The sequence below is a fragment of the Carassius auratus genome, chromosome 3 (assembly GCF_003368295.1).
Source record: "Carassius auratus strain Wakin chromosome 3, ASM336829v1, whole genome shotgun sequence".
Lineage (NCBI taxonomy): Eukaryota > Metazoa > Chordata > Actinopteri > Cypriniformes > Cyprinidae > Carassius > Carassius auratus.
In genome coordinates, this window is record NC_039245.1 from 24,561,364 (window position 1) to 24,585,548 (window position 24,185).

At 37.3% G+C, this 24,185-nt stretch overlaps 1 protein-coding gene across 1 annotated transcript in view; it reads right to left on the reverse strand.

Annotated features, from left to right (window-relative positions):
- Positions 1-14,650: 14,650 nt before the first annotated feature.
- Positions 14,651-24,185, reverse strand: part of tmem104 (transmembrane protein 104) — a 38,783-nt gene continuing 29,248 nt past the window's right edge. The window contains exon 10 of the mRNA XM_026216262.1: positions 14,651-18,392. Within this exon, the coding sequence (XP_026072047.1) occupies positions 17,629-18,392 (764 nt within the window). The 3' untranslated portion in view covers positions 14,651-17,628. The remainder of the gene's footprint in view (positions 18,393-24,185) is intronic.

A 24,185-nucleotide genomic window follows, 5' to 3' on the forward strand; every position in this document is an offset into this window, starting at 1 on the left:
CCCCCCACCAATCATAATATGTATTTTAAGTCGGTTAATAGGACAGAAGAGAACATGAACATGTTTGCATATGTTCCCTGCATATTTCATCTGTCCTTGACACACACCTATGGTCTCAAATCTAATTTGATCTTATTATCAAGGGAGCTGTTTTTCATTCTGCAGACCTCTCTGTTTAGATTAAAGCCAAATTAATTCACAAGCTGAATTATTTGAGATGATACTGATAATTCTTGAATAATTGAAGACACATTTTCGTATTTTCACATCACAATTACAATGGGAATATCGACAGGGGCTTCATCGTGTATATTTCCGTTCATTCTTTTCATTCAGTCAAGCCGTAATCTATTACCGGAGTCCTAATGAACTCTCGTCTGCTCTTATTACAAGAGGAAGGCTTGCCATTTATTGATCCATGTGTGTGAGTGACAGTGGCACTAAAAAGACTTGATATGCCTTGACATTTCCTCAAGGAGAGGAAAGGACGGAAGAAAGAAGAGAGTGGCCTCAGAAAGTGTTTAGACACTTAAGTCACACTTAAATATGCCATTGCATTATGTGACACTGAAGACTGGAGTAATGATGCTGAAAATTCAGCTTTGTATCACAGCAATAAATTACATTTTACAATATATTCAAATAGTAAAGAGTTATTTTAAGTTGCAATAATATTTCACAATATTACTATTTTTACTTTATTTTTAATCAAATAAACGCAGCCTAGGTGAGCCTAAGAGACTTCTTTAAACAATATCAAAATTATATTTTGATATTTTGACAAAATTGTATATATATAAAAAAACAGTGCTTTAAGTGGGCCGGTAAGCACCTGTCCCGCCACTTCCAAATATAGCTCTTGAGCGTAACGCCACCTCTCCGTGCGCCCAGAACGTGCTTTTAGCATACCGGTAGGCTACGCTCATTTGGACATCTGTTTCAATAAATGTTTTAATTCTTTGCCTGCGCTGCTGCTTTTCAGAGCACCCTTCACAATGCAGGCTTCCTAAGGGGCCGTTCACATATTGCGTCTTTTGCACGCTCAAGTTCGTTATTTCCAATATAGGCGCGTGGTATGCGCGCTCATAATGGAAGCGACGCGGTCGCGACGCGCTCGTTTTTTCCAGGCACGTCCGCACCGCAGCGAGTTAAAATCATCTTAAAGGGGGGGTGAAATGCTATTTCATGCATACTGAGTTTTTTACACTGTTAAAGAGTTGGATTCCCATGCTAAACATGGACAAAATTTCAAAAATTAAGTTGTACGTTTGAAGGAGTATTTCTGTTCCCAAAATACGCCTTCCAGTTTGTCACAAGTTTCGGAAAGTTTTTTTCGAGTATGGCTCTGTGTGACGTTAGATGGAGCGGAATTTCCTTAAATGGGTCCTAGGGCACTTCTGCCGGAAGAGCGCGCGCTCCCGTATAGCAGAGCACTGAGAGCACAACAGACGTTCACTGATCAGAGCGAGAGACCGAAATGTCACAAAAGAAGTTTGTTTTTGGTTGCCAGGGCAAGACAATCCTGAAAAAAAAAAACAGCATTAAGGGACCAGTGGATGGAGTTTATTTTTACAGAGCATCAACGGAGTTGTGCAAGTGTTTGTGTTTGTTCCCTGCATTTCGAAGATGCTTGTTTTACAAACAAGGCCCAGTTTGACCACGGATTTGCGTATCATTTATTTCTTAAGGATGATGAAAAAGGGTCACGATCATGTGTTGGAACCGCAGGCGGTGAGTAAAACTGCTTCAAATATCTCTGCCTCCTTGTTAGTGCGTCCGCCTCCCATGCCGGAGACCCGGGTTCGAGCCCTGCTCAGAGCGAGTCGTTGCTGCTGCTGATCTCATTCAGTTTCAGCCTCGGGATGTGATTCTGGATCATAAATAAACGGCTGAATCTGACTGTTAGCCATGGTTTGTTTTGGTTGGTTTTGTTCTCACGGTAATGTCACAGTTTCCACATGCTCTCAACGCAAAAGCCTATTCGCGCTCGTGATTCTTAAGCTCCGCCCACACGTCACGCCTCCAGTCGGTCGTGTTTTCCCGGGAAAAATCGGTACAGACTATCTTTCTCTTATGAATATAATAAAACTAAAGACTTTTTGGAGTTATGAAGGATGCAGTACTACTCTATAGGTACTCAAGACTAACAGGATATTGAGTGAAAACGAGCATTTCACCCCCCCTTTAACTTTTCAGAATGCCGCAAGCATTCGCTGCAGGTCAGACGCAAGCTAATGAAGTAATGCAGTAGCTGTTAAGGGTATTTTTCCAAAATCCTTTTGCACATTTTATTTATGTTCAGTAGCTCTTTCTAGTTCAAGCAAATCCACAAACCTTTATAAGGTCTTCTGTTGACTGCTGTATATAAAACCCCTTCAATATAGTTGTTGTTACCTCAGGGGATGAAGGGAGTCATAAAATAATAATAATAATAATAATAATAATAATAATAATAATAATAATAACAATAATTAATATATATATATATATATATATATATATATATATATATATATATATATATATATATATATTATAAATTGTACTTTTAGCTTTTGGCTATGGCTTGCAAGTTGTATTAATTTTCAGTATTGTTGTACGTAACATTACCACAATGTACTCCTGTTCTCGCTACTGCTGACCAATCAGTATGAACCTGAGGCCAAATTTAACATGCTTGTGAGAAAATGAAGTGGGGAAATTAAGCACCAACCATTCGGACAGGAATGTTAACTGGAACATTTTCTGTGCCCATTGATGTTGGGAAGTGTGTATGCCTTATTCATTTTAATAAGTGGATTTGAGGTGTGCTCGTGCTAACTGATCAGACTTCAAATTAAGACTATAATAGGGGAATCACATCTATTAATAATGAAAGCAAGACTTGAACCATAACTAGACCAGAACAACAGACTCTGGCACTTTTTGCACAGACAATCACCACTCAGATTTCCTTTAAAAAAAGTTAAAATCTCCATTGAAGAAATTAAAGCTGACACCCAACATGCAGTGTGACATTTAAAATGTAGCTCGTGTGAACAAATTAAATTAGTCAGCTTGGCTTGTGCACTAGTTCGGGTTGAGTACCTCTGCCCTACAACCTTCTTGATCAGCTTTCCTTCCGACTTGGCAACAAAATAAAGGTGACAAGAAGGTTGAAGCAAAAGCCCTGCATCAGAACTTTTCAAGAGTTTTTCCTGAGGCAGTCAGCTTTGCTGAATCAAACTTGTCCCCCGTTCCACAGTGTCCCTATGAAACTTGAGGGTAATCCATGTGATGCCAGGCTGTATTAGAAATGATTTAACCTGCATGTCCTCCACTGGCCCTGGGCACCAACACGGAGTATCAGTTTCTAAAACGGGCATGGTGCAGAGGAGAAGGGCGACATAAATCCACACTCTCCATTAAAGATGAAGTAGCAGACAAAGAAATAGAAGTAATGGATTTTCAGAAGCAAACATTTAGCATTACACCCATAAATAATGACTATAAAACAAGGCCTTGGCTCAGACTTTCAGAAGGTTCTCAACAAATCAGTTTTGCATATTATTGGTGTTGCAAGGGCACATTTTGTCCACACACATAAACCAGTGTGACAAAAGTGTCTTTCTGAGAAGAAGCCACATGCAAGTCAGTTCTGGGCAGAAGAAAAGATGCTTAATGCCCACTGGGGGTGGGAATATTTAGGCACCTCACAATTCAATGGATTTCGAGCAAACTGCAAACTGATTGTTGATGCGCCTCTTAAATTTTTTTTATGTTTATGAAATTTGACATTATATAAATAAAAAAATAATATAGAAAATATATTTACAATATTGTAAAATTAATATTATATTATAAATAGTAGATTAAAAAACTTTAATACTACGTAATTTTTTAAAAATATATAATTCTTATGCCAATTAATGTTGTTCATTATCCTATATATTACATTTCCCAACAGAATCAGACATGGAACTATCCATTTCATGAAGTATAATCTAACACATCATCCAGGAGCTAAATTATACATTTAATAATATATATTGAACATTAACTTATATATTCATAGGTTTAAATAGCCCCTTGCGGGTCTTTATTAAAGTGTGGATATTGAAAGCAGAAGAGAGGCCAGCAGAATGCAGGATGAATTCTCTTCTCTTTTTGTTTATTGATCATTTAATCAAGTGTCTGTTAAAGGTTATATAGCTGAAGGTCACATGATGCACCTGCACTGACCCGTCTACAGTCTCTGCTGAGACAGACAGAAAGAAAGGACCTTTTCTTCCTGCACAATGAATCACTGGAACGACTCCCAACTTCACACTTCCTGTTAATTACTTCAGTCAATCAACACCTTTCCAGGCCACTTCCTCCTACAGGAAACAGACTGGTGGAGAATGCAGATACTAGGATGAATCCAAACCAGTCTCTCTCCTCCCCATTACTACGTTTTCTTAGCCTTAGGAAGCAAATCAATAGTCCGATGCATACTGCTCACTGTTCAATTTCATTAGGGTGAGTATACGTCAATTCGGATGCCTTACCATTGTAACTCAAAGGACTTGGTTATCAGGTGGGTATTTGCTGAGAGGTTGAGAAAAAGTCACTGTGGAGTGGCAGCCAGCAGTGATCAAATGCATTATTGATGTCCATGACCTCATGAGAATGTCAGGTAAAGCTAAACAACTGGCTGAGAGAGAAGCAAATAAACAAACCTGGGCTACTTCACAACAAACCAGCTAATCAAACTGATGAGGACAACCAGAGAGTCATTGGCCTGTTTTCTGTTTGTCAATATGACTTGGAAGACCTTTACGTACTGGCTCAGGGAAACATTATTGGACATCCATTCTCATGGTTACTATGAAACAGAACACTGTCTCCTCATATCTTGCACTAGATAGCAAGATGTACATCTGCAAGATGTCTGTTAGAGATTGTTTCATCTGATAAGCATCTAATGTGTGCAAACATCTGAGTTTTAAATACATTCTAAATCATAAATTCTTAACTTCTAAATCTTAATCTTCTAAAGCATCTATTTGACATCTGACAGGAAACATCCTATAGATGTATTGCAGATGAGCAAACCCTCTTAAAAGTATGACATCTCCATGATGCTATATGTATTTTGTCTCATAAAACATTTACTTTACTACATTCCAAAAAACATGATAAGTGACTTTTACTATTCTCTCTTCAACCTTTCAGAAGAAAATACCGTTTCTTGTTTTGAAGTGAAGAAATAGCAAACTGCTGCAAGACGAGATAGTTATGTCTGATTCAGGGACACAATGATTATTTTGAGCAGATTCTTTTTCAAAGCACTCATTCACAAGTCACACTGAATAAGTCTTTTGTGGATTCAACTGATTCAACTGGAGCAGATAGTGATTCTGTGATCTCACTGGCCTTGTCCAACTCAATTTATTTAATATAATAATATAAATAATGCAACATGTATTCATGATGTATAATAAATCATTTTAAATAAAGACAGACTGAGCTCTAAACCATTTAAGATTCTATGACTGGGGTATTACACTAGAGTAAAATAACCAAAAAAAGATTACTTGTAAATTAAAATACTTAAGGACATTTTTTTTTAAGTTTACATTTCTATACCAATTTGAAAGAATGATTAATGTCAATGTGTACCTTGCATTTGGGAAATATCAGTAAGACCTATACTGTAGGGGAAGCAGGAAGAAAAAGTACAAGTATGTGGAGATGGGCTGCAGGAATGAAAGGCCATCATTCACAGTTGATAACCAAACTCTACCATGAACATTGACTTTAAAATGCAGCTTTTCTCCATAAGAAATGGAGCTCAGAATAGATGCTAGGAAATTGCCTTCCCAAATGAGTGCGTAAATTTCGCAAAAGGAGCACTCAAGATGAGGGCAGGTCAGGATGACTTCAACTAAGAGCACCCTGCTGATGATCTCAAGGCCATGCAATTAAAGGTAGAGCAGTGAATATCGAACAGAAACGTGTTACTATTGAGGAGCTGACAGATTTATGAATGTCAATGTAACCAGTGTTCTTTTACACAATCTGAATGTGGTGAAGAAGCCCTTTGGGACCATTAGTCAACTCCATGTCAATGAGAAAAGACTGCCATGTGGCCATCTTGTCCATATTGTTAGCATAATATTCATATACTCCTTTAGCAAGATTCTTAGCACAATCCTACTTGAATCGCAGATTCTTCAGACACTATTTCCTCTTTCCAAAAAAGCACAGAGGTCTGCGACCTATTTTAGACCTGCAAAGGCAAAATTTCTCTCTTTACAAAGGGAAATTAAAAATGAAAATCCTGAAAACAGGTTTGCGTGGGAGATCGGTTCGTTACTATAGACCTGAAGGATGCTTACTTTCATATTTAAGTTGCATAGTGGCACAGGTAGTTCCTCAGGTTTACCTTTGGGGGAGAGTCATATCAGTACAGGGTTCTTCCCTTTGGTCTGGCTTTGGGTCCACGGACGTTCACAAAGTGCATGGATGCTGCTCTGGCCCCATTGAGGCACCAGGGCATTCATGTGTTCAACTACCTGGACCATTGGCTCATCTTAGCCCATTCAAGGGTGTTGGTTAGTTGTCACAAAGACATTCATCTTCACCACCTTCAATCGATTGGCCTCCGGTTAAAGGCTCAGAAGAGCATTCTCACCATTCTCAGCAGACCATTTTCTTGGGGGTCCAGCTTGATTCTGTTCTGATGTAGGCCTGTTTGACTCCTGGTCAGATTTCAGGTATCAAAGTGTGTGTGGCCCGTTTCAAGATAGGCCATCATGTTTCGGTGAGGATATGTTGCAGACTCCTGGGTCTCATGCCAGTGGCCTCTCCTGTGTTGCCCCTGGGACTGCTTCATATGAGGCCATTTCTTTGGTGGATGAAGTTTATCCCTCGTGGTTGACCCTCAACCAACTAGGAGTGATAAGCGGTTGCTTTCACACCCTCTTGGTATAATGGGAACCTCTCCTTCTTCAGCAAAAGATGGGTGCTGTTTGCGTTGCCAGATGATTACGATGGATGCTTCCCAAACATTTTAGGGCATGGTCTTTCGAGGGAAGACCTATGATGTCTGGAAGGAAGAGTTCTTCTCGTGGCACATAAATAGTCTAGAGCTGTGAATATTCCTGGCCCTGGTGCATTTCCTCCCAATTCTGATGAGTTGTCATGTGGTTGTTAGAACGGACAATATGGAGGTAGTGTCTCATATAAACCACCAGGGAGGCTCACGGCTGCGCTCCCTGGACAGGCATGCGCTCCACTTCTTTCTCTGGGCTCAGGACAAGTTTCTTTCACTAAGAGTGGTTCACATTACAGAGCTCTGTGAGAAATGTAAAAAAAAAAAAAAAAAGGTAAACAGCTCTCTGACCTGTTTTTGAACTAACTGGCGAGTCCATTTTTCTTTTGTCGTTTTCAACATATCTCTTTAATGGAACTCTCTGATCTCATTAACAAAATGATGTTCCAAATTGCTTTAAGCATTTGTTCAGCCTTTGCTTAAGAAGCAAGGTTTGGATGAAAATTGCTTTAATAATTTTCAGCCTGTCTCAAAGTTTTCATTTTTGTCAAAACTTTAAAAAAGGGAATATTTTTCCCATTCTTAAATACAGCTAACTGATCAGAACTTTTTCAATTTGGTTACACTGCTTATAACAATACAGAGTCTGCTTTGCTTAAAGTGTTCAATAATTGCAGTTGGTAAAAATGCAGTACTGATTCGACTTGATCTTTCAGCTGCCTTTTTCATACTGTAGATCATAATGTTCTTATTTGGTGTTTAGGACATTTGATCAATACCAGAAGCACAGCCTTAAGATGATTCAGCTCATATCGCAAAGACAGTTATTTTTCTTTCGAGCTAGGCAAGTTGTCCTCATCATCTGCATCAATCATTAGTGGAGTACCTCAGGGCTCTATTCTGGGGAAGCTTCTTTTAAACTTATATATGCGCCATCTGGGGTATATTATTAGGAAGCATTACCATCTAATTATCCTTAGATTACTCTAATTTACTGTACTCAGGTCTTCCTCAGTCATCGCTTTCACGCCTCCAGTTGGTACAAAATGCAGCTGCAAGGCTGCTGACAGGGGCAAATAAATATGACCGTGTCACCCCAATTTGAGCTTCTCTTCACTGACTTCCGGACCATTTTAGAGTTCAGTTTAAGCTCCATCTTATCTCAAAGACCTTATTCCTTTGTCATCTACCAGACTTTTAAGATCAGCTGATAAAGCTCTTTTATTTCTCCCTCGTTCCCGTTTGAAAACCAAGGGTGACAGAGCTTTTTCACCTAGAATCTAGTCAATTCTGGCGTTCTTCTGCAGGATGAGGGAGTATGGAGTTCACCTCCTGTTGATAGCCTCGCTCTTGCTGTCACATATGTGGTTTTCAGAACTAGTCTTCCTTCTAGAGCACACCTCATGGGAGACTCAATTCAGAAAAGACCTGCTGTCTCAACTCCAGTGCAGGTACAGGCACCCCCAGGCTTAATATTTGTATGCTTCGGGTATAGACAGTTAAGGGTGATCGTTTATGACCTCTGGTATTCCTGAGGATGTTCAGGAAACCATTGATAATGCTAAGGCTCCTTCTGCTAGGAAGCTTAATTATTCTTCCAAATGGAAGTTGTGGTGTTTGGCTCATGCAGTGGACCCAGGCAGCTGAAGAGACATTCAGCCAAGTATGGTGACCCATACCCAGAATTCGTGCTCTGCATTTAACCCATCCAAAGTGCACACACACAGAGCAGTAAACACACACACACACTGTGAACACACACACGGAGCACTGACGATTAGTTCAGTGCCGGAGTTTCTGCAGGAGAAAGCATTCTTCAATCAATAGAAAGTTCCAAAGCTTTTAGTATTTTTGTAACATTACAACATTATATGTTCTCTCTTTTTTGATCAATTTAATGAATCCTTGCTGAATAAAAGTACTCATTTCTTATATATATATATATATATATATATATTTTTTTTATAAGATAAATTAAAATAAATCAATCAATCTTACTGACCCCAAACTTTTGAACTGTAGTGTATACTTAAATACACTAACAAGTGTGGAGGAACAGAAAATTCTCCGTTTTGTCTCCCAGTTAATTCCATTTCCTGTCAATCAAATTCAAACTGTCTTTGACACAGCATTCCAGGAAATTTCTCATCTTCACTACAGCACCGTTATTGACCCAACACGTAGGTGAGCAGGAACACATTTGACACAGGAGCGGTTGGGAGAGGTTGACATGAATGTTTAATTGAAGGCAAGAATTTTTTTTTACTGGACATATGGGAGCTTTTAACCAATCTCACAAAAAGCTGGTAAAATGATTAAAAAACAAACAAACAAACAAAAAAACATATGGTTTACAATGTTTTTCTTTATTTATTTTGAAAACCAATATACCAAATGACAGCTTTAACACTTTAACAGAACTGATAATTGTTTTGTGCTTAAATTGTTATAATCCACAGAAATAGTCCACATTTCACCATATGTGTCAGGTCATATGTATTCTGGTCAATGAATACACTTTTAGCATAATCATTCCTCAGTGATAGCAGGAGGTCACAGAACACAACCTCAGCAAAATATATAATCAACCTGATTAAAAAGATCAGCACAAACAGCGGTTAAACAGAAAGGTTAAATGCTCTTTTAGAGGTGTGGACGTCACAATCAATAGACTTGTGATGCCATGTCAGCATGTTGAAAACTCAAATGGACACCGTCCTATAAGTAAGATTAAAAGAAGTTTGTGAAAAGCCAATAGAAAGTCCATATGCTAAAAAATACAAATAAAATAATAATAACAATTAAAACGAATATACACACGACTGCTTCTATTTCATTGGAAACTCTAAAAGCTAAATTCAGCGTGACCTTAAAATGTGATGTACTGTACAGTAGAGTGAGAACCGAGAAACTGTGTGAACAGAGAGTGAACCATATGTCTTGTTTGCTTTTTTGGGTCAAAACTATTAATATCCGACATGAGCTTGAGGCTGTCAGTTTAACCCTTCTGTCGGACAACATCAATCCAAACGTTTTTTTCTGAAGCTGAACCAGCCCAGATGGAGGTCCATCGAGAGGATGGGGAATGCAGGGATGAGGCGCACACAGACACCCTGTAAACTGCACGCAGGTTTCATCTTGTATTTATATTTTTCTGTTGCGATTAAAGGTGAAGACTTGACCCTTTATAACCAACAAAAACACAAGGCAGTTTTGCACCAGAGCACCATGTCATGGAGGTGCAACAGTCAAACACATACATCTAGTATTTTACATAGATAAACCGATGCAGAGGAATACAAAAATTTGAGATGCAGGGTAAAGAAACACGCAAGATCTAAAGACTTTATTTAATTTGTAACTTTTTAATTTGAGCACAGCATTTTTCACAAAGGTGTGTCGTGTGATGGATGGTTAAAAAATGTGGAACACAAAAGAAAACATTGTGGAGAATGTTAGGAAGCAAACAGTTGTTGGTCCCAACTGATTTCCATAGTATGAGGGGGAAAGTCAATCAGTGGCTACTGTCAACTGTTTTGTCACCCACATTCTTTATGTGTTCAAAAGAAGAAAGGAATTCATACATGTTTAACACAATGGGTTACTAAGTCAATGGTTGGGACAGAGAGTTTGAGTCAAAGTGTGTCTGATCGTCCATGCAGGGCACACACATGCAGCTGTGCTCCATCAAACAACAGTGAGCTCAGATCAAATGCAACTCTCTATTCCTCTCTCTCTCTCTCTCCACACTTCCACAGATGCTTTGAGTACCTGATCCTTCTTTATTTCAGCTGCTGTGTAAGAATGGACTACATAGAATCAGTCTGCACATCTTTCTAAGACACACACAAGATTAGACGTTGTACAAACATGGAAACATCCTTTCCTTCCCCTTAATTTCACTCAGTTTCTTAGTTCTTACCACTTACAACCATAAGTGAAATGTTGTTCGCTGTGCACATAAAATGTTATTGATGGTGTGGTTTTTAAACTGGAATAAACACAACCAGTCCCATAACATCCATCAATGTTAAAAGCAAGACAGTGCCCAAGCTTATTCTACCCAATACAATACATTTGTATAAAAGACACTCAATATCAATCAATAAAAACTATGAAGTGGCCATATGAAATAATACAATAGAAATCTGCTTATTAATTCACTTTGTTGGGAAGCAGTAAATCAATAGTTCAGTGTAGTTATTATTCATCAAAATAAATAGTTGACTAATGCCACTATAAACAGAAACTGAAGCATCAATCATCAGATTTACAGTGCTTTCCCTTGAGAATAATAATATTTATTGGAAAAAAGTCATATAAAACCATTGTCTTGATTAACAGTTGAACACAGATATAAGCCTTTCATGTGAGTGCCCATCATAAAAACACAGAAAAATGCACGTCCCATGTAAATACATGTACTTATTCAATTCTTTCTGTTCTAAAGATGGCTCGTGGTGGCCTAATGAAAGTGAAAGGCGTTCATGACCGTCAAAAAATAGTAAATACAGTCATAATGTACCATTGTGTCAAATTTGAGCTGTTATTCATTTTCATTTTGGCTTGTACTTTTTAGAGTTGTGAATCTCACGGGTCAGTACATCAGCACCAGTGTTTATCATCACTTTATGATAAAAAGCAGTTTTAAAACCTCTGCAGAATATGATTAAGATGGTTTTAATACAGTGTCATGTAGAGAAGCACAGTCATAAATCAAACCGTGACATGTTGTCCGGGCTCTCACTTTCCAATACTCAAGCGGCAGCTGTCTCACAGTTGATCAATAGACAGTGAGATGGTCTGCATTAAAAACGGTCTGTTTACAATACTGTCTGTACCTCAGTATGCAGTTCATGTAGTACCGAGGTCCTCGTGAATCTGTATTAAAGGGGATATTGGATGCAAAATACATATAAATGCATATAAATGTGTCCTAACAGTGTGTGTACACTATGGAAGTCCTAAGAGGCCATGGATTAGTAATAATTTTCTTTATTGTTTTCTTGAGATCATGACTTAATTACAAAGTAATCTCAAAATAACAAAAAAAAAATCTTTTGGTCTCTACATAAAAATATTCTCATTATCATGACTTTATTTTCTCGTGATCTCTATGTAACAAAAACCGTTTTTTCATTATCACAACTTAATTATAAAAAAATTTTAAAATGAAAAAATTTCTCATGATCTCAATATAACAAAAGTGGTGTTCTCGTTGGTCCTAATAAAATATTAAAAATAGTTTTCGCTTTATCAAAATTTTATCTTGTGATCTCAATGTAACAAAAGTTGTTTTCTCAACTTAATTATCTCATGATATCAATGTAAAAAAAAAAATCTTATCACAACATTTTTTGATCTCATGATCTCGATGAAACAAAAATAGTTTTCTCGTTATCACAACTTAATTAGCCCGATCTTGACATAAAAATGTTCTCATTATCATGACTTAACTATCTCATGAACTCAATGCAACAAAGTGTCCTCATTATCACGACTTAATTATCCCATAAACTCAACATTACAAAGCTTTCTCGTGATCACAACTTAATTTTCTCGTGATTTTGAAATAAATAAAAAAATTCTCGTTATCACAACTCTATTATCTTGTGATCTCAACATAACAAAAAAATTCTCGTTATCACTACTTTATTTTCTCGTATCTTTGACATAAGTTGTTTTCTCGTTACCATAACTTTATCTAGTGATCCTGAAATAACAAAAGTTGTTTTCTCATTATTACAACTTATTTTCCTCGTGATCTCGACAACAAAAGTTGTTTTCTTGTGATCTTGTCTTAATTATCTAGTGATCTCAAAATAACAAATTAATTTTTCTCGTGATCACGACAAGAATTTTTTCTCGTTATCACAACTTAATTATCCCCTGATCTAGACAAACATTTTCTCATTATCATGATTTAATAATCTCTTGAACTTGATGTAACAAAAATAGTTTTATCATTATCACGACTTAATTATCTCATGATCTCAACATTACAAAAAGTTTTCTCGGGATCACAACTTAATTTTTTTGTGATTTCAAAATAACTAAAATTTTCTCATCACGACTTTATCTTGTGATCTCTTTTTCTTGTTATCACAACATAACCAAAAAATAATAATTCTTGTTATCACTATTTTTTTACCGCAATCTCGACATAAGTTGTTTTCTTGTTATCATGACTATCTAGTGATCCTGAAATAAGAAAAGTTGTTTTCTCATATTACAACTTATTTTTCTTGTGATCTCGACAACAAAAGTTGTTTTCTTGTGTTAACGACTTATCTCATGATCTAGACATGTTACGTTCCATGTTGAAAAGTTCTTTTTTTCTTGTTGTCATGAATTTATTATCTCATGACCTAGAGACATAAGTTGTTTTCTCATTATCATGAATTTATCTTGTGATCTCAATATAACAAAAGTTGTTTTCTCATTATCACAACAAAATTTTTCTCATGATCTCAAAAGGAAAGTTGTTTTACAATATTGTTTTTGTAAAACACAAGGCGTCATGAGTCTACTGTTGCTATAGTTATGAACCAGACTCTGACAGGCAGTCTATAATATTATAAGGGTTTTAACCATCAAAAAAATGATGCATTAATAAGTAAAACAAATGAATGCCAGAAAAAAGAAACCATCCAACACTTCTTTAATAAGACTCCTGTATGCAAACTCTTCCCTGTACTTTCGTTCTGAAACATAGATTGGCTATAGTCAATGTTCTCGGCCCATGCTGTACTCTATTAAGTCTAGTTTGTGCAGCAGGTGTGGATCAATATCCTTCTTTAACTAATCAATAGAGCAGAGATTAAAGGTAGGACATGAATGCAGGTGAGGCTGCTCAAACATGGCTGACCCACAGGAGGCGTCCATCTATGAGACTGACTGATGGACTCTAAAGGTAGCATCTGGAATTCTGGAACTTCATGTAATTAATATTTGTATAACAATAAAATACAACAATAATATAATAAGTTTAATTAAAAATAAAAATACGTGATCGTGAAGCAAAGTTTATGATGAAGTAGTAATTAGCTTTGCCACTGTTTATACTCCGAGCATGTACTAAAGAAAGCCAGTGAACCCATAAAAATGCCACATTTCATCCAATCAAACTAGCAGGACGAAATCCAGCAACTGCATTGCCTTTTCAAGCAGCTCCTAGAATGTGGCACAAATCAAGGCAAATTAAGTAAAATACGAATGAATTAAGAGAGACATTTTAATTTACAAAAACACAGCCCTGTACAGACATGAAAGGACGGAACGGACGCGGTGATTAAAATTCAGAGGTTTATGCTCACAATAAAGAGACCTTAATTTGGAGACCTTTGGAAAATATTCAAGATATCCTTGAGTAAGTATTTAGTATTGTCCTCTAGATTATTGAGTTTTCATTTTCAGAACCATAAAGTATCATTTTTATAAAAACCCAAACCATTATTCATCTTATGGCAATACAAATATTAATGAAAAGGCATCTGTGATGTTATGTTACATGATATATACATATATACTGCACACACACTACATTTTTATATGCCAAACAATACTTTGCATATACTTTTGCACAACAAACCACAAAATAAAAAACAAACAAACAAAATGCACAAGACAATCTCAATGATCAAAAAGAGCATTTCCATTTTTATTTTACCGAGATGTCGGTGGATGTGATTGTCAAGTATTTGAAGTGACTTACATGCAAGTGACAAGCTGCTCAGATCATAACTTCAACAAAAATAATGACATTTGAGAGCGAGAAAGAGAGAGCAATATTGTTATTAATGTGAAAACGGGAAGATTCATGGAAAGAAGGCACATTGGTTTAGCTCAAAACAGACATGAACATATTACATGAGCATTTGGTAACAATATAACACTTCGCTCACGTGAAATGACTTGCTTCTGTGATTCAGGGAGACACGAATGCTAATACTGTACCTTTACTTCAGTTCTTACAGTTTGTTTGTGGAGCACATCAGACAAAGAACTGAATAAGGAGACATCCATGCTGTCCACAAACAAGATCCTACAGACATATTTCCAGTTTGCAGTTTGAACCCAAACCTACAGAAGAAACAGTGTAAACTCAAGCGCAGGTTCAGATACGGCGCTCTCACAGAGAGCAGCGATCACTTTACAGTATAGAACACATCACAGATTAAACCAATCAACCGCTGGCAAACCACACTGAAAAAAAAAAAAAAAAGAGAAACGTGTCAAACTTGTATGTCTGGGACAGATTCATGTTGCCATTCAAAACCTGAGGAGGACACAAGGGGGACGGAGCAAAAACACACAAATAGAAAACACTAGAGACATTATAGGAATAGTTCAACTAAAATCATACTGTCATCGTTTACTCACACTCCAATTTTATTTTGGACCCAACTGACTTTAATTTTACTCTTTGTAGCCATATAATGAAAGTCAATTGGGTCCAAAATAACACTGGACCCCACTGCCTTTCATTCCAAAAAGAGTTGAAACATTCTTCAAAAGTGATTCAGAGAAGAAAGTCCAAACTATTTGGAATGATAAGAAAGTGAATAACTGATGAGTGTGTGTAAATTATCCCTTTCAGGAGCACAAGTGAACAATAAATGTGCAAAAGAGAAAGGCAGGGTGGGAATCAGCTGCCATACATTTGGTTTGAATTGATGCCAAACTCAAGACAATTTGGTCAGAACTAAAGTGACATTAACATTAATAACCGTGTGAATGTGCACACATTGATCATGATAGATATCAGTCTCTGTAAATCATGAGGCAGACGTGTCCATTTAATATCTGGTTTGTCTTCCCTTCCTGCTTCCCTAGGGGCCTGTTTGAGAAGCTGAGAGCTTCGGCTAAGACGTCAGTACATGGAGAACATATGGAAGCTTTCAATGCTTCTATCAATCTGCTGATGAACCAAGATTGAACTCCAGGTCTGGGCACATTATTCAGACAAGCGTTGTGCTGGTGTCACCATCCGTCAGCGCAGGAGACGCAGCGAGGTGCCAGCTGCCGGTTAGGAACGCTGGAAATGCCAGCCGTGAAACGCTAACAATCTTGGAAAACGAAAACAAGGAACGTTTATTGTCAGTCTGTTTTTCAGACTATTTTTGGTGTGAATTTTTCAGTCCAATAGAACAAAGACAGCTTGTTGGTTCTTCTGAAGATCAGCAAAATCAGAGGGTGATACCAAATCTGTCAAGAACCTGTAAAAGGCCACATTTCACCCCAATATCTAAAAGATTTTAATTAAGGAATTTTATTTAGTGTAAACACTTAAGAACGTTGCAAGGTAAAATTATTATTTTCAATGTAGTATTTCTTTTGCATTTAATTTATGAAGCTAATTACATTTTTTAAATCCCTATCACTGTATTATAGTATTTTTTTTTTTTTTTTTTACAAAAATTAGAATCATTATTCAGAACAGAATTTGGGGTAAATGTGCTAAATAATTTTGTAAATAACATCATATATGCAAAGACATTTTCATTCTTATGCATATATATATTTATTTATTTATTTTTGCTTTTGTAGTGAAACGCAATCTAGTAATGTTTTAATTAGATTCACCTGACTGAAGAGGAAAATAAAGAAATACCTCAAGAACAAACAAATGTAGTGACATTTTAAATGTGCAAATCATATGTGACCCGTGCTGGCAACATTAGTCGGAATGCATACAGTTAATTACAAGCTACATACAAAACAAGTGAAGAAAAAATTACATTTTGGTCAAATTAGAATTTTTTCACAAAAATGGGTTCATTAAGGCCTCCTATAATGATCCCAATGCTCCAAATAGCAATTAAACATCTAAAATGATCTTTATTAGTACCTTCTAAGCTTTAAAAAGTTCTGTTTGTCTATCCGAAGCAGAGCACTCGAGTCTGGCAAAGCACTTTTGGTCTCCATTTGAAAGGAACATGCAAGAATGAGAATATAAAGGGTGGGACTTGGTGAATGTTATTAAGAATGATAAACCATGAAAAGGGTTTAATATATAGGCCTCATTAATATTAATCAAACAATTCAAGAAAAGAGGGAATCACTAGCTGCTTTTGATTGAACTTCTTTATTTGTAATGAATACACTCAAGACTATGCAGTGATTTTTAATCTACTATTACTAGAGATTCTGAATCTATGGTTGCTAGGCGATCTCATTTTGGAACCTTCAGAAAACTTTAACCAGATTTTTTAAAAGAGAATTTTTGAAAATGTGCTCATTGTGACTCCTTTTGCCAGCATGGGTCACATATATGGATTTTAAATAATGCTTCTGTTGTACATAAACTGACAGTCGCCACTGATAAGCTACTACTAAATATTGTAGAAACTTAATTTTGAACTTGAATTTAATTGTATCCTGCCTTACAGAACATTCACTAAAGGATGAATGTGGATTTGTGAAAAAAGTTTCACATTAGTCCAACTAAAGTAATGCCAAAATGTCTTCTGGTCCCTTTTAGACACTGGATTAAATTAGACTGAACTCAACTTCAGCTGACGCCATTCTTTTAACATTTAACCGAACAAACACCCCTTTTAAAAAAGAAAATAAAAATACAGCTTGACAAAACAAATCTGCTTTTATACTCACTTCTTAGTTTCGTTAAGGACTATATTAGCGGTCACGAATATTAGACAGAACGTTGCCCACAATATCACAAACCAAATCCAGAACTGGTGATGGAAAGGCGACCGGTGCTTATTTACAACATCCCTTCCCAACACAGGCTCTAGATGACGACGACTAAAAAATACTAGGAAGGCCGGGATGATATACTGAATGCCCGTTCCGGCATATGCCCCAGTGATACCCACAAGCGACTCCAGATCGTGAGTACAGAAGGCCACAATAATGGGCGGCACTATGGTAATGAGCGGGAAGACGATACGGTCCACCACCCAAGGGTACGTGCCGCCATCCCGATGGAAGAGAGTCTTCCAGTTGTTACGAAGCGTGACGGCTATTATGGGAAAGTTGGTGCTAATGGTGAAAACGGGAAAGAGGCCCAGGAAGTAGCGCAACACTGGAATGCTCAGGACGTCGCAGTTATCCGTGAAGTTTAAAGTGTACATGTCCCGCAGCAGAGAACTGTCGAAGCAGAATATGGCCGTGAGGGACAGCAGGCTGTAGAAGCACAGGATGAGGATGTAGTCGCCCATGACCAGGGCGCTCATGCGCTGCTTGTTGGAGATGGGCGTCACGAGCGAGGGTAGCGAGTGCTGGCACATGAATGAGTAGACGCAGACCCCGAAGAGGTTAGGCACACCTGAGATCTGAGCTACAGATGGGTGGCCCTCACCGCGTCCCTTGCCAATACGAATCAAAGCCAGGATGATCATCATGGTGAACGCTGAAAGAGACAGAGGAACTCAATTATATAAAATCACGCAACATCATAAACTGTAATTATATGATGATCAAGCCTATTTTGTTATATTTAGGGCAACACACTATAGTCAAAAACAGTTAGTTCATGCACATCAATTTTAAGATTTTGGACTTGGTTTTCATAACAAGCCATTTCAGAGTAGTGGAAAGAAAATCCATGCAAATTAATGCATGTTTAAGTAGATAATGCCTCATTTGCCTATTTGAACAATATTATTTAAAAAAAAATGAATTGGGAATTGACTGGGGAAGTATAGGGATATCTGTTGGATAAGCGTTTTAGTCTATTCACCTGCAATTCTTGCTTTAATACTGGACATTCATCGCATGTGTTTGAGTTTGCCAAGTGGAGACTGTTATATTTGTTAACACTGTCAGCTTAATTTTAACAAAATCAATCCAAGTTTCATGGGGATGTGACTTGAAATCCAGTTCAATTGGATTTGACTAGATTCGTTTCGGCATGAACTGTATGAACAGATATCATCTGGAACACAACTGGAAAATCCAAGGCCTCTGCTGTGTATGTTATGTGCTTGATGGACTCGAGCAAAGGACACATTGCCAGTTCTGGTGTGTCCACACTGACAGCTTGCTGTTCATATACCGTGTCTACATTGGAAGCCACTGACTCAACCACTCGAGTCGGTCAACACTGTGGCATGACGCACAGCTCTAATGCATCCAATGTTCACAAACCACGGGCCAGTCAGCAGAGATCAAACTAAAACTTTACCACTTCATTTAGCCAGAAATCCATGGTGCAAAAAGTTGACTTCGGGTCATTTTAAAATAGTGAAACTTTAGTTTAATTTTAGTACTAGAACCTAGCAAAAACTACCTTAAAAACTGTGCATGCAGGGGAAAACCTGTTTTACTGTATAATAAATATTGATTTGATTTTGCCCTTAGAAAGTACTATGGTCCCTAAGATTTATTTAATGTTTTTGAAAGAAGTCTCATATTCGTATACAACATATGCGCCAATGGACATATATTATTAACACTGAACTCTGGGTTAGGTTTGACTAATAGGTTTGCACACAGAAACAGCCACAGGTCAAACTTAGAATAAAGCCTTATTATTAAGCCTCTTTATTAGCAGGTCTCCTAAATCTAACCTGTTTAAGCTTTTCATTATTTATATAATATTGAATATATAAAGAGAGAAAAAAATGAAAAGGCTTAACTTTCTGTTTCTGATCGATGTTGCAATCAATGCTGAACAAGATGAGATTGTTTAGGATCTAATGGGCTGCTGGTTAAAATGGACCAATTATGCCTCTAGGTGATGTTCCCTGTATGGACAACCAGGTAGAGGAACACGGGTGGTAAAACCTCAAAATGACAGCCTCCATCTTCTCCATTTGTTTCCTCAAACGTCTAGAGGAAGAGAGCTTAATGCTGCACTTGGAGATCTTTATATCAAAGCTTTCTGACTTCAGACTGGCAGTGTATGTTTATATATAAAATATACAAATAAATCACTGATTGAAGAATTTTTATTTTACATAAAACACTAGAAATTCACATCTGCCATGGTGTAGGAATACTATTCCACGACAGACATGTCAGCTAAGAAAGGATGGTCAAATACAGAGCACAAAGGCAAAGGCAAACAACTGCATTAACAGATAACCTTCGTTGTGCAATATGCTTAATATAGCTAAACAGATATGCAAGAGCTCAACTAGAGGACAAACATAGACATATATAATGATGGAACTGCAAATCACTGGGGGAAACGTCAGAGACAGATAACGTAACCGAAGAACAACCGGAGAGGACGCAAGCATGGATGGGATGCAGTCAGATTCAAGATGCATTACTCCTTTTCATAAAAATAGCAGAGTACAAAAGAGCTGCACCGAAAGAATAGGAGGGTAGAGGGAAAAAAAAGAAAAGAGAATCAAGGGCACACTTAATCCAAATACTCCTGACACAAGTCAAGTCATTGTATAGACGCTTAACCTTCAGCACAGAGGCCTTTTGTTGTTTAGGGATGAGATGTGATTGCATCCCGCCACACAGGGCACAGCGATTCATCACACGCTATAAATTCCCTCAGTGTACATGCTGATGGCCATGGAAAATGCCACTGGTATCTGTGTCTTCAAGTCTTATTCATCATGATATGTTTGTATCTGACACCAGCGCTAGCAGAGCCTGCTCGGCAGACACCACACAGGTGCACAAGGAGGATCTGAAAAAGCGGACCAAATAAATTCATGCAGCAAAGTCAAACTCGGTATGGTATTACAATCAAAATGACATTGATTGCTAGCGTTTCCCCAAAGGAAAGTTGGGTTTTGAAGGACACTCTACATTAACAGATCACCCGTGAGATGCTGAGCCACATGACCAGCTGTGACCATCAAGTGTGAATGGAGAACGATGGGTTCTGCGAGCACATTAGGCAGACGTCAAAAACATCCCATCTGTGAAAGTATAATCAATCATTATCCATAAACTCTGTTATTTAGCTATCCAAAGCAATTTACAGTAATTGTGATTTTGCCAAGCAGGACACATTCCAGGTTCAGCAACCTTGCTTTGCTTGTTTTGGAACATTCCTATCAAATGATCAGGCTTCAGCGAGATATTTATTTATATAAAAAAAATACACTACTGTTAAAAAGCTTGGGGTCAACAAGATTTCTATTCCCAATAAATGCTGTTCTTTTGAACTTTCCGTTTCCATAGACAATTCAGCTTTACATCAGAGGAATGAATGACATTTTAATATACATTCAAATAGAACAGAGTTATTTTAAATTCTAAAATTTCACAAAATTAGCGTTTTTACTTTACTAGTCTTGGTGGGCATAAGAAACTTCTTTACAAAAACAAAGTCATGTTTTGAATGGTGTGTCATATATAGTTGTATAGTTAATATAGCAGATGCAGTAACTAATTTACAAATTATTTAAAGATTTGTTTCAAAATATAAATATTTAAATAAATAAACATGTAATAAATATATATTATTTACATTACAACAGAGGCATTATTTTACAGTATTAGTATTACATTATTTAGTATAAAATATAATTAAAATAATGTGTGTGATGTTGCATATATATATTGCTCCTTGTGAGGACTCTCCATAGGTGTAATGGTTTTTATACTGTACAGACCGTGTTTTCTATCGCCCTACACCAACCCTACCCCTAAACCTCACAGGAAACTTTCTGCATTTTTAGATTTTCAAGAAACTTCATTCTGTGTAATTTATTAGCTTGTTTACCCGTGGGGACCTCAATTTAGGGTCACCATGAGTCTGTGTGTATTCAGGTTTAAGTCCCCACCAGAATAGAAAACAAGTACACACACACACACACAGACACACGCTGAGCGACCCAAGGTCTTGATCAAACGAACAATGGCGATAATACTCCTGGTATAAACCAACAACATTTCAGTGTCCGGCCCAGATCATTAACACCTCCAGTAAGCAACACCACAGAGCCCCTCCTAACAGTCTATTATGTACTGACAAAAAGTCATTTGGTATGACCATTACTTGATTTTTGGATTGTCTTGGTGATATAGTTCTGTTAATTATTGAATGAAAATGCTCATGTGACAGAGGGTGAATATACAGGGTACATCTACCTAATTTCCTTTAAACTTTGTTTTGCAACTAATAGTTAAAGTAATGAAAGTTTTAACAGAACTCCATTAAAAGGAAGCAAATATGGACATCAATACACTGGCTTAAGAGTGACATCTATTTTACAACAGTTTACATATAAAACAACAACGAGTAGAGAGCATCCACACTATGGACAGCTCAAGCCATTTCAGACCAACTAATGATCCTCTGAAATTTCAAGCAAAAGTGGTTTTATTGTCCCTTAAGGAAAGCAAGGTTTGATAGCTTGTTTGTAGCTTGTCCATATCGCAGGCCCTGCAAAATGAGAGGCGGCAACGCATTTTCCTTGAGAGCAATTTTCAGGCTCTATGAGCTGAACCATTGCCTGGGGTATTCATTAAGGCACGACTATATTTCAGATCACCTTGAGACTACACTGCTGCACAATATCCCACACCGATGGGGTTCCAGATCCAGTATATCTGACCTATAAAAGCACTATAAAGTCTGGTTCTCAAAAGATCCCTATTAATATAGGGAAAACCCTTTACCTTTCAATGGTCCTGGAGCTATATTCTTATAGTGGTGCTGTTGTTTGAATTGTCTATTTGAAGTAGGGCTGCAACTAATTCAATCAATTCAATCAATATGCCTCTCCATATTTAATGTGTGCTCACGATTACTCATGAAGGCTGCACATATAGACTTGATTCTTTGCACCTTGCATCTATTGCGAATCACCTTTATACAGGTGCTGGTCGTATAATTAGAATATCATCAAAAAGTTGATTTCACTAATTCCATTCAAAAAGTGAAACTTGTATATTATATTCATTCATTACACACAGACTGATATATTTCAAATGTTTATTGCTTTTAATTTTGATGATTATATAACTGACAACTAAGGAAAATCCCAAATTCAGTGTCTCAGTAAAATTTGAATATTGTGATAAGGTTCAATATTTAACCTTTAATTGTCTCTCAGTCTAGTTCTGTAGGCTACACAATCATGGGGAAGACTGCTGACTTGACAGTTGTCCAAAAGACGAACACTGACACCTTGCACAAGGAGGGCAAGACACAAAAGGTCATTGCAAAAAAGGCTGGCCGTTCACAGAGCTCTGTGTCCAAGCACATTAATAAAGAGGCAAAGGGAAGGAAAAGATGTGGTGGAAAACAGTGTACAAGCAATAGGGATAACCGAACCCTGGAGAGGATTGTGAAACAAAACCCATTCAAAAATGTGGGGGAGATTCACAAAGAGCGGACTGCAGCTGGAGTCGGTGCTTCAAGAACCACTACACACAGACATATGCAAGACATGTGTTTCAGCTTTGCATTCCTCGTGTCAAACCACTCTTGAACAACAGACAGCGTCAGAAGCGTCTCGCTTCAAAAAGGACTGCACTGCTGCTGAGTGGTCCACGGTTATGTTCTCTGGTGAAAGCAAATGTAGCATTTCCTTTTGAAATCAGGGTGCCAGAGTCTGGAAGAAGAGAGGAGAGGGACACAATCCATGTTGGTTGAGGTCCAGTATAAAGTTTCCTCAGTCAGTGATGGTTTGAGGTGCCATGTCATCTGCTGGTGTTGGTCCACTGTAGAGCTGCAACTAACGATTATTTTTTCTGTCGACTAATCTAACGATTATTTTCCGATTTGTCGACTACTCTAACGATTATTTTTTATTACAATAAATAATTAATCTAATGTTCTTTTTTTGATTAGATAATGAATCCTTTTGATAACTTTACAAAAAAATATAAGTACAACTACTAATATAATATTTCAACCTGTATTCATTTTCAACAAATGTGGTTGAATATTTTACAGTATACAAAAATAAAGAGGCAAAGAAAGTTATTTTACTATGGTAAATATGAGTTTATGATAGCGCTTATAATTAAACCTCAGTAGGCACAAATTTACAGTTGTCTGAGACGTCATGAAATGTTCTTTAGCATCACAAACCATAAAATGTAGTCAGGGTTCTGCTATGGTTTAGCATGGTTTCCAGAAATCTGGAGCTGATTGTTGTGACTGTTGTCTCCCGGTGCACTTTTAAGGGGCCGTTCACATATTGCGTCTTTTGCGCGCTCAAGTTCGTTATTTCCAAATGTAGGCGTGCGGTATGCATGCTCATAATGGAAGCGACGCGGT